We start from the raw sequence: 13,277 nt of genomic DNA, 5'->3' as shown, positions 1-13,277 counted from the left end.
TAGTTAGCAATGTAGATCTAAGTCAAACTATTAAAAGATATTATTTGTGTGCGTGTGTGTGTGTGTGTGTGTGTGTGTGTGTGTGTGTGTGTGTGTGTGTGTGTGTGTGTGTGTGTGTATGAATGTATGTATGTATGTACACATATTCTTAAGATAGTAAAATCACTAATTTTGAGAGAAGTGCAGTCGAAATATTTGGACAGCCAATATTACTGGTACTGACGTGAGGGGAGACGTAAAAGATACTGCAGGAAGACACAGATGGAATTGAATTCAAACTAAAATGGTGATAAAACTAAAGACGGTTAAACTTTAAATTTGTCATCCGTAGTTGTTCCAGCTGGCCTCGTTGTCTCATGTAAGTCTGTATGTCGTCTAGAGAAACATATGCATGGAGCATGGAAAGTCTCTGTTTCATTGCCTTTGTCTACGGGGGAATGCATCAATGTATATGTGTATGTGTGTGTGTGTGTGTTGTACGTAATATATATGTAGTATTAGTATCTTTTGCGTGCGTTTGATTGTGTTACGTGTTTGTTTGTTTGTTTGGATATGTTTGTGTATAACTGGTTGTGTTAGAGGATATGTGAAAAACTATGGGTGTCTACGCTAGTATGTATATCATGTGTGTGTATGTATATATATATATATATATATATATATATATATATATATATATATATATATATATATATATATATATATATATATATATACGTGGCTACATCTATGTGTGGGTATGTAAGTTATAAGAAATATGCATGCGTGTACACCGACATACATATACATACTCATATACGTAAATATATATGTGTAGTATATATATATGGAAACATGCATACATATATACGTAAAAATATATGTATGTGTGTGTATGTATATACGTATGTTTATATGTTCATATACATATATATTTACGTATATAAGTATTTATATATATATATATATATATATATATATATACGAACATATACATATTTTCGTAAAAATATGTGTGTCTGTGTTTCTATACTCACACACACATATAAATGTGCACTCAAACACACACACACACACACACACACACACATATATATACAGGCATATAATGTTCCAGCTATGCTGTCCAAACTGGAGCAGAATCAACTCGACATGCCAAACGCAGTAACGTAACACCGTAATGGCCGCCATGCCAGGTCTTTTACTGTTAGTCAGCCGGTGTTAAGGATGGGAGCTTACCAAAATATATTCTCCCAAGATTCTAACATTATTCTCTCCGTGAGAACCAAAGAACACGGTTCGACGCAACGGATTACTGTTTTCTTTCTTTCGTTTTTTTTCCTTTCTTTTCTCTTCCTCACTTTCATTTTTTTTTTTCATTCTTTTTCTTTCCGCTCTTTCTTGTATGTGTGTGAGTGTGTGTGTGTGTGTGTGTGTGTGTGTGTGTGTGTGTGTGTGTGCTTGTATGCGCGTGTAAACATATATATTTATTATCGTATACACACAGATGTATGTAATATATATATATATATATATATATATATATATATATATATATATATATATGCACACATTCATATATACATACATATACATATGTATACACACGCGTATACTTACAAAAACGCATACATGCAAATACACACACACACACATCAGTGTATTTGTTAATTATTATTATTATTTTTGTTGTAACGTTTTTATTCTATTATTGTTGATGTTTACATATTTTGTTGATGTTATTGATATGGCAGTTGTTGTTGATGTTTTGTTTAATGATGGTGACGTAGTGGTTGTTGTTGTTGTTGTTGTTCGTGATGATGATTATGATGGTGGTGATGGTGATGACGATGGTGATGATGATAAAATGTTTGTTGTTGTTCTTGTGGCAATCTGTTAGTGTTTAACCCTGGTACGGTCTAATAAACTGTTGTGTCATCGGAAATTGAAGATTGCCGGAAATGGTGGACGGCGTAAATAAAGTGGATGATGGACAACAACAACAACAACCACAACAACCACAACAACAACAACAACAACAACAACAACAACAACAACAACAGTAATAACGAAAACAACGTTGGCAACAACATCTACGGCAACTGCAACAGCGATAACACTATCAACACAAGAAATCGCAACATCGACAGTAGAAACAACAACGGTTTCTATAGCAACAGCAATAGCAACAACGGTAACAACGGCAACAGCAGCAATAGCAACAACAATAGCAACGATTGCAACAACTTTAACAACAACAGCTGTCGCGACAATGTCAACGACAGCATTAGCAACAACAACAGCAACAACGTGAACTGGAAATCAGTAACTTGAAGTCGTTGTCGCGACGGAAACAATAAACACATCGACAACAACGACTGCAGAGTAATAATCGGATTTAAATTTTGCCACAAGGCCAGCAATTCTGGCGATAAGTCGATGATGTCGACCCCAGTACTCAACTGGGACTTATTTTGATGGCCCCCGAAAGGCAAAGTTCGATCTCGGTGGAGTTTGAACTCAGAAAATAGAGATGGATGAAATGCTGCTAAGCATTTTGTCCGGCGTGCTAACGATTCGGCCAGGACGCCGCCTTAACAACTGCAGTAACATTAATAACAGCAACAACATCAACAGACATGCATGAGCAATCATGTCGATGACGGCAACAACAACAACAACCACAGCAGCAGCAGCAGTAACTAGAATAAGAATATTTATAGTAGCAGCAGCAGCAGCAGCAACAACAACAGCAACCACAACAGTGAAGCGGGCAAAATGATCAGAAATATTTTGTGATGGAAATTTGTAAAGAATTAGAAAAGAGAGAAAGCGTGCTGCAAGATTTGGTATTTGGTAAGAATACCAGTGGTATAATAGGGGAGTTTTATTAGAGTGCTTACCCCTTGACATTGTGCCTATATTAAGACAAAATCACGTGAAGGTCAACTTTGCTTTCCATTCGTTCCCTCGATAAAATAAAGTACCAGTTAAATACTGGGGTCGATGTAATCGATTAAGGTACTTCTCTCAAAAACTACAGGCTTGGGATCTAAATTAGAAAGAATTATTAACATTAATATTAATATAATTATCGTTGTCGCTGATATTTTGCTGGGTAGGATGGAAACCGTCAGCTGCCCACAATCAGCAGATTAAGGTGACACTTGTTTATTGTTGTTGTTGTTATTATTATTATTATTATTATTATTATTATTATTATTATTATTATTATTACTATCATTATCCTTTGACTTTGACTTTAGTCGGTAAACATTGTAGTGGTTTGTAAGAAGTGACCTGTCGACAGTGTTTCAAATCTTGTTTCTCACTCGATCGACTGGTTTTACGTACCAGTAATACACTGCATTCAACGCAGTCAACTATGGCTGTTTTCTTTTACTCGACGAGAAACATAATTCTTGGAAAACAAAGTGGTGAGGATGGTGGTGGTAATGCCGATAAGGAAAGGTCGTGATGAAGGAGTGGGGGGGGGGTCAATTTTTGTACATAAATCTCTTGTGTATGTGAGTATCTATCTATCTGTCTGTCTGTTTGGCTGTCTGTCTGTCTGTCTTTATTTCTGTACACACACATATCCTGCGGCTACTATATGGTGCTCAGCGAGATGACTGAAGTGAGCAGGGTGGCTCCATAATTACCTCCTGGACAAGTCAAATATCTTTGTTTGTACATGAAACTCGAGTTGCTGTCCAAAACCAACTAAGCTGCTGTATATACTGCATAGATAAGAAAGACATTCAAATCTATCGAGTGATTTACATTGCTGATCCTACGATCCTACGAAGGAGCACACAAACAAAGATGTATATATATATATACACACACATGTATATATATATATATATGTGTAAATACATATAAATACAAACATATGTGTATGTATATATATATATATATATATATATATATATATATATAACATGCATGCAACATCGTCATCCAGTTGTGTATGAAGTATCCCAATGCTCAGTATATTCAGTTAGGGAGCCTCCTGGGTCATTCGACCAAACAGCAATATGTATCTGAAGACAGATTCAGCTGGCTTAGAAAATTAAAATAATCTCATTGGATAATAATCTCATTGGATAATAATCTCATTGGATAATATAGTGCAGGGCCTAATCAGAGAGAGAGCAGATTGTCATCGCTGGAATACGGTTGATTATAAGTCCACTCGCTTATGAGTAACGTGACACTGAATAACTACAACTGCGACAATATTAAATAGTGTTGTAGGGAGCAACACTCCACTGAAACGTATTATAGGGCGGGGTATATCAAGTGACCATGAAACAAATGTTCGAATTTTTAAGAGTTTAAGTCTAATTTTCAAATTTTTATATCATGCTACTTCCATTTTGTTAATTGTTGATTTGAATAAAGGAAATTTGCTGGAGTCAAAACAGTTTCATTGATTAAAATGAAGTATCTAACGACATTTGCTATTTACGTGACAAGCAATCGGAAGCAATCGGGCAGTTCAACGTTGTAACTCTTTTTTAGCTTCATTATATATGTGTGTGTGTGTATTTACGTGAGGGAGGGTTCGTGGAAGATATGAAATATTAGTTTTGAGATATGTTTAAAGCTTAGAATTGCATATTAAGTTTTAGTTTATAATCACAGGAAAAAGGATTCAATAAGCACCAAGTTTCTTTTGTGTCTTTTCACTCACTCCGAGATGAAACTTTCAAATCATTGCCTCGAGCCCGTGTATGTGTATGTGAGTATTTGTGTGTATGTGAGTGAGTATTTGTGTGCGTGTATATGTGCGTAGGCATATACATGTATATAGATTATTTTTTTCCTTTTTTGATCTTTTTAAACTTTCAATAGATTAAAAATAAAAATGCATATATGTATACATGCACATATATTTTTCATTGTAATACACACACAAACGCACCTCCGACACACACATATGTAAGAGTGTAGGTATATTTTTACGTATATACATAAACAGGCAGATACATACACATATTAGCTTATATACATATATGCATATATATGTGTGTGTGCGCGCGTATATATATACGAATATATATATATATATATATATATATGTATGTATATATGTATGTATATGTGTGAGTATTCGTGTATATATATATATATATATATATATATATATATATATATATAGGCAAATAGATACATATGCAAAACAAGTAATATTTATATATTAATATGGGAAGATGTAAAAGTTTATTTTTAAAAATTTTTATTTGTGTTCATACTTTCATTTTTTTATTATTATTAATATAAATATATATTTTTAGATTATATATTCCCTTTGTTCGCTCTTCTTTCAATAGAGATGTGAAAAAAAAATAACACTAAGTCATTCACGTTCAGGCAGAAAACAAGATTTAAAAAAATTATAAAAAAAACGAAAATAATGATAATATATATATGTATGTGTATACATATATATTTGTATGTATATAAATATATATAACCACAATTTTTTTTTGGCATAGAAAACTTACAGTCTTAAGCTTAAATAGAGGAATAAATTATAAAACATTTGAAAATACACTTGAGCCAAAATGCTGTCAATAGCATTAATGGCGATAATGGAATATTTTGTGTTCGTGATTATGATGATAGTGATGGCGGAGATGATGGTGGTGGTGGGTTTGCAAAATTTAAACTTAAAAACCAACAAACAGACAGAAAAAGCAAAGCAAATGTTTTTTGGAAGGATTATTGTAGGGGACATTTTTCACCAAGATTTTTTTTTAATATTAGACCAAAAATTATTTTGTTTTGGTTCGGCAACGAATATATATTTATAGTAATTGAGTTAATCACCATATTTTAATTAAATTAATCAGCATGTATGCATATATGTGTATGTATGTATGGAAATATGTATGCTTATGTGTATACGAATAAGTATGTTTGTATATATTCACGAATATCTTTTGCGTGTATATATATATATATATATATATATATATATATATATATATATATATATATATATATGCTTGCTGGAGTTATGTGAGTCTATGTATTGATATTTTGTATGTATGTGTCTATGTATGTTGTGTGTGTGTGCTTTTATGTATATTTGTATGCATACAATTACGTATACATTTAGAAGGAAGGAAAAGAAATGGGTGAGAGAAAGTAAGAAGGAGAAGGAGAAAAAGAAGAAATGAAGGAAAAAAGAAGGAAATTGTGATAGACAGACATACAAATTTATAAATAGATATGGAGGAAGATGTTTGAAGAAAAAGATAGACAAACAAAATGAGAGACAGACTGATAGATCGATAGAATGGTGGATAAGTAGATGAAACGGATCGTTGGTGGAGATGAAGTTAGGTTTTAGAGGGAAAATGTATTCAAACAATGATAATTATAATAATGTTTTCATTAATTTCCATGGGAAGAAGGTCAGAAACTTTATCGACTTTAAGAGGATGAACTCAAGAGATTTGAACTCAGAACGTAGAAGTTAGGGAAAAAATATCCAACTTTCTAACGTATCTGCCAACCTCCCTCCTTGTGATGATGGTTGTAATAATAATGTTAACTATAATTGTTATGTTAATAATAATAATAATAATAATAATAATAATAATAATAATAATAATAATAATAATAATAATAATAATGCGGAAAAAACACATCGTTGACTAATGTATTTGATTTTTTTTTTTTGTCTTTTACACTGCAATCATTCACAGCAGGTTTGGCAATTTAGGAAAAACCACGGCAAACATATATGTAAAAAAAAAATAGCAATACAAACCAAAAAATAATAAAATAAAAAGACAGAGACCGCTTTACAATAGGTTGTGGTCAATGTGTGAGAGCGGTGGTGGTGGTGGTGGTTGGGGGACTGTTGAAAAGGATCAGTGAAATTGATTGACCCTTAGTGGAATTTTGTGGTAGATTGCAAAAAAAAAAAAAAGACTAAACAATGTGGAAGAATGGGAAAAAGGATTTGATACTTTGAGAATGAAGAAGAAGAAAAGTTTTCGAGGTGGAAGATGTGAACAAAGAAAAAAAATGGCGTCGAGTAATGTTGATTAAAGATTAATGCAGAACTGATTACGTCTTTTTAATTCTTTTTGACCAGGTGCATAGCAATCTGTTGTCAAGGGAACGGTATATGTATGTATGTATGTATATATATATATATATAAAAACAAAAGTAAATGAGTATATGCATATATACGTACAGGTATGTGCATACCGACATCCACCTGTATGTATAGGTGCATATCTGGGTACAGGACATTGCACACAAACGTAGACGAGAACACACGAGCCACATAGAGAACATTCTACTTCTTCAGCTACCCACGTTTTAACACCGGCGTTTCGACGAGCTTCGGGCAGGACGCAACGTTAAAACGGCTCGTCCCATGGATCGCAGATTAAATCTGTATACGCAAATTAAATCTAGCCATGGAGGAATGTAGTGGCGGACGAAAAACAAGACAGGAAAACAAACAGAAGGCTTTACGGCCAGACGAGAAAAATTATGTGTGTATGAACGCGATGAGGCACGGAACCGAGAGAGACAGTGGTAGCGTGTGTTACTTGGCGAAAGCCAAGGAAGGAAAGGATTATTGACCGGAAGCATGTGACCATGCCGGTGTAAAGGGAAGAGAGAGAGAGTGGTAGAGGGAGAAAGAGAGGGAGGAAGTAGAAGAATGGTGAGCAACGAGAGGAAAAGAGAAAGAGAGGAAATACGAGGGGGAAAAGGAGATACGTAGTAGTAACAGAGGAAGAACAAGAGGGGTAAGGCGAGATACGTAGTAGTACAGAGGAAGAACAAGAGGGGTAAGGCGAGATACGTAGTAGTACAGAGGAAGAACGAGGGGGGGGATATATATATATATATATATATATATATATATATATATATATATACACATACAGACAGACAGACAGACACTAATATATATGCATGTATATATACATTCATATATATGTGTATGTATTTATACGGACACATATATATTGTCGAACCCTAGACAGACACAGTGCTAGGCGGTACTGGTTCTAATAGGACTCTCATCACTGAATCCTTTGTTGTACTCAGAGTACTAGAGTTACCTAATAAGACGTTTTAAGCAATCAAGCTCCATATTCTTAATTAAATCGACTGATAGGTTCAGAAGATACAAAGAAAAGAAAAAAAAAAAAAAAAAAAAAAACAGGAAACAAAAATGCAAATTAATTTAATATTACGAAAAAAAAAATTAATACAATGATTTGTGCCGACTACACTCATTATGATTTTGTTTAAATTAATAATTAAATAAGTTAGTTAATTTAATATCTTTAAATTATTTATGCTAATGGTATTTTGTGCTGGTGGCCATGGTTTCAGATTATTTCACAAATATCGAATGTATTTTGGATGAATTGTTTTCAAATATTAATTAATATTTGTATTAGTTAATTAATTAATTTAATTATTAATTATTTGTTAATTTATTTTTTCATTCTCTCATTCATTCTGTTTTTTTAAATTTTTTATATTTTTCGGTGGAAATTTGAATTGAATTTTCGGAGTGGTGGAGTGCAGACGTCTTTATGTAACACACACACACACACACATATATATATATATATATATATATATATATATATATATATATATATATATATATATATATAGGTGTTCGGTGACATTGTGTGGGCTAACATATATATATATATATATATATATATATATATATATGTACATATATACATGTGTAAATAGAGAAAGATAGATACACACATACATATGTATTATGAAATAATTAGAAGACAAATGATGCATATAATTTAGAGGATGGAGAAATGGATCGTTAAATACAAAAAAAAAAACTAATAATAATGAAAAACACCAAAAACACCTCACATTCTGACTAGATTTTTGAAAAAAAAACACTCCACAAAGAATATAAAAAAAAAGGCATATTTCCCTGTGGTCAATGACACTTTCACACACACACACACATATAATATATACATACATACACACATGCATATATGTATGTATATATATATATATATATATGTGTGTACATACATACATACATATATATATGTATATGTTTATATATATGTATATATATATATATAATTTACCTTCTACAGATGGAAATATGTATTTTTTTAAATTTAAAATACAAGTAAAAAACAGAAAAAGTTGGTACAAAAATTAACATATGTAAATAAAAAATAATTATTTAATAAGAAGTTGTTTATATACACATATATATATATATTTATATATATATATATATATATATATATATATATATATATATATATATATATATATATATATATATATATATATATATGTAAACGACTGAAAAGTAGAGAAAAAAATATAAAGAGAGAGAGAGAGAGAGAGAATTTTTTTTTCTTATTTTAAATATTCTAGCAAAAGTATAAAAAAAATAAGTCGAAAAAAAATATATATGTATGTATATATGTAAGTGGACAGAAAGTTATCTTGGTCCATACAACCAGAAAAAGGAACCGTAAATATTGGGAAGTCAAAACTCCAGTAAAAAAAAAATGAACATGCTCGTATGATAAAATAATAATAATAATAATAATAATAATAATAATAATAATAATAATAATAATAATAATAATAATAATAATAATAATGATAATAATAATAATAATAATAACAATAATAATAATAATAATGATAATAATAATAATAATAATAATAATAATAATAATAATAATAATAATAATAATAATGGTACAAAAACATGTTTTGTTTATTAAAATATAATATTGCACTTGAACAAAGATAACACGAATTGACAAAGCACTGACTCCAACAACGGTAGAATCAACAGCAACTTCAACACTAAGAATAATGTCCACAAGAAAAGGAAGCTGAACTTTAACTGTGTCAATGTCAACCGTCAGTGGGTTCTGTCCCTCCCTCTACGTTTGTCTACCTTATATATATAATAGCACATGGACAGACTCAACAGCAGAAATATGTCAGAGCAAAGTGTGACAAGGACGTAGGCTTATTGGTAAGAATGGCTTGGAAGCAATAAAATTTTTTTTAAAGAGATTAACTAAATCACTAAGAAGTTTATATTATATATATATATATATGCATAAATCTATGCATTTATACCTATTGCTTGTTTAGTGTGTATTACTGTATTAGGTTTTGGGGATTAACATTGGTTAATTGCTTTATTGGATAAATAATATCAACTCTCAAGTTTAATACAGATTTCTGTCTCTGTTTTCCTAAAATCAGCTATGTTTGTGTCCCCAAGAGTTTATTGCCGATATACTGAATTGGTGTGGCATCTAATTTCTTGTTTCGATATATGTAAACTGCAAATCAAACGACGTCAACTAGTGTCAAACAAAAAAATTTTCTTTCTGTCAAACATAAAATTTTTCTTTCTGTCAAACATGCACGACAAATATTCAAAACTGTCAAAAAGATGTCAAACATATGTCAATTATACTATAAGACAAGCCATATTTTCTGTCAGATATCTCCAAAATGTTCTCACACACTGTCAAATGAGTTGAGTAACTGTTCTAATGACAAAGAAGCCTTTACTGCCTGTCATGCAAACATTGTCCAAAATGACTGTAAATTTAGTCAATAGGTCAATTTGAAATGTCATAGTAATTATTTCGTCTGACTGTACGATGTCACCATTAAACATTATCTTAAACACAATAATGATATTGTTGGTCTTTCTCCCTATATATATATATATATATATATATATATATATATATATATATATATATATATATATATATATATATATATATATATATATATATATATGATTGGTTATTAAATAAATCGATAATGGATTCACTGATTAACAAATCAGATGTGATATACGATTGTATATTTAGGGAAGGAATAATAATTTAGTTTTGTCACTCTCTATATGGAACCATATGTCATGATCTGGTCTTTTAGTAAAATGCTTGATCAAAGTTTCCACACTCATTTCTGATCTTTTTTCCATGTCAACGTTGTCACGTATGGAGTGAAAATATCCAAATTTTAAATAGTCAAACTCTGTAATCAGATTGGTCAATAGTTTATATATATTTATATATATATATATATATATATATATATATATATATATATATATATATATATATATATATATATATATATATACATATAACAGTGGACAGACACAAAAGAAGACGAATAGAAAGAATTTAAGTGAAAGTGTGAGAGAAAAGGACAGATGGATAAACTAAAAGAAAAACAATTAGATAAATTAAAACAAAATCAAGCATATGGATGGATAAATAGATAGAACCTTTCATAGTTGGACGACATTTGATAATTAACATATGGACACTTGGAATTCAACAGTTGTGTATGAATGGGTGGAATTTGACAGCAAAATATATGGATGGACGGAATTTGACAGTAAAAATTATGAATGGACAGAATTTGACAGTGAAATTCATGAACGGGTGGAATTTGACAGTAAAATGTATGGATGGAATTTGACAGTTAATATTAAGGATGGACGGAATTTAAGAGTTCATACATGGATGATTTAGCAAAATTTGGCTGTAGATAGATGTATAAATAGACAGACAAAATTTTACATTGAAGGCATGTTGGGTGGACATAATTTAAAAGTTGCTCTGTGGATTAAAAGAATTTGACGGTTTAATATATGGATGGACAAAATTTGACAGTTAATCGTTCGATGGACAGAATCTGGCTCTTAGCAGATTGATGGACGGAATTAGACAGTTCATTATATCGATGGACGCAATTTGACAGTTAATATATGGGTGGACGGAACTTGACAGTTAATTGTTGGATGGACAACATTTGACTGTTAGCAGCTTGATGGACGGAATTTGACAGTTAATATATGGGTGGACGGAATTTCGCATGTGAATGGTGCGAGTGGTCTGGTGGAACGGAATTCCTCCTTTTGGCAAAGATGGAAATTCCTTTTTCCTCCTTGTTTCCTCGATAACTTGGCTGTATTTGGAGTGTTCTCGTTGGTCTGTTTTGTCATGTTACTGATGTTGTTGTTGTTGTTGTTGTTGCTTATGTTGAATAAAAATAAGAATAAGGATTGTTATTGATGTTATTCTTGTTGCTATTGTTCTTTATGTTGTTGCTGATGTTGCTTAAAAGGTAAAGAACAAAAGCAATACCTTAATAATAATGATAATAATAATAATAATAATGATAATAATAATAATATGGATGGTAAAGAAAAGACAATGATAAGAGTAATAATAATAATAATAATCATAATGAAAATGATAATAATGATAACAACAACAACAACAGCAACTACTACTACTACTATAACAGTAGTTTCTGTAATGGAGATTGGCCAAGAGTCTAGAATGTTCCCGCTGTAAAAACTTTTAAAGGAAGATTTGGCACAGTTATGGACGGACATTTTGTTGCTGTTGTTGTTGTTGCGTTTTATTGCTGATGTTCATGTTAGTGAAGTTTCTATTCTGCAAAATAAATTCTATTATTATATACGAAATTATCGTTTAATGGCAGAAATACTAGTGTGTGTGTGTGTGCGTGTGTGTGTGTGTGTGTGTGACTTCGACAGAAACATCTTTCATTTTCTTCTCTTTTTCCTGGACACGATACAACTTCGGACTTGTTATTTTTCTTTATAAATTATTACTGTTGCTGTTGTTGATGACGATGCTGATGTTGTTCCTGCTGTTGTTGTTATTACAGTTCTTTGTTGTTGTTTTTAAATATTTTTTGTTTTGTTTTGTTTTATTTATTTTATACTTGATGTTGAAATCAATGTCGATACCTCTGTCCTCGCATACACGAAGATTCTTCATGTTTGTATAAATAACTTTTGAGGGCAAACGCTTTGCCACATCGACCACAAACGTATGGCTTCTCCGTCGAATGTGTCTGGATGTGTGCTCTCAAGTTGGACTTATCGGCAAACGCTTTGCCGCACTTGGGACAGGAAAACGGTTTTTCTCCGGTGTGTGTTCGTATATGTCCTTGTAACAACCACGGTCGGCTGAACCGCTTCCCACAGTACGGGCATGCGCAACCCTGCGTATGAGTACGTACATGCATACTGTATGCTGGCATGGAGACGTATACTTTTTCACAGTGAGGACATTTCCGTGCTTTCTTGTCACTGACGCTCCTGTGCGTTTGGCGATGGCGTGCCAAGTTACTCGAAGTGCTATAACGCTTACCACAATCGATGCAAATATGGGTATCGTTTAGGGAGCTAATCCGTGTCGTATCGATT

The 13,277-nt window shown here is 31.6% G+C and overlaps 1 protein-coding gene across 1 annotated transcript in view; it reads right to left on the bottom strand.

Annotated features, from left to right (window-relative positions):
- Positions 1-12,611: 12,611 nt before the first annotated feature.
- The window catches only part of LOC106874351 (uncharacterized), a 23,090-nt gene continuing 22,424 nt past the window's right edge, over positions 12,612-13,277 (bottom strand). Inside the window, exon 2 of the mRNA XM_014922055.3 lies at positions 12,612-13,277. This exon is cut by the window's right edge and continues 304 nt beyond it. Within this exon, the coding sequence (XP_014777541.1) occupies positions 12,803-13,277 (475 nt within the window). The 3' untranslated portion in view covers positions 12,612-12,802.

The sequence above is a fragment of the Octopus bimaculoides genome, chromosome 20, assembly GCF_046866305.1.
Source record: "Octopus bimaculoides isolate indiv1 chromosome 20, ASM4686630v1, whole genome shotgun sequence".
NCBI classification, from domain to species: domain Eukaryota; kingdom Metazoa; phylum Mollusca; class Cephalopoda; order Octopoda; family Octopodidae; genus Octopus; species Octopus bimaculoides.
Note: the sequence above shows the minus strand (reverse complement) of the source record. Positions and strands in the feature narration are given on the sequence as shown.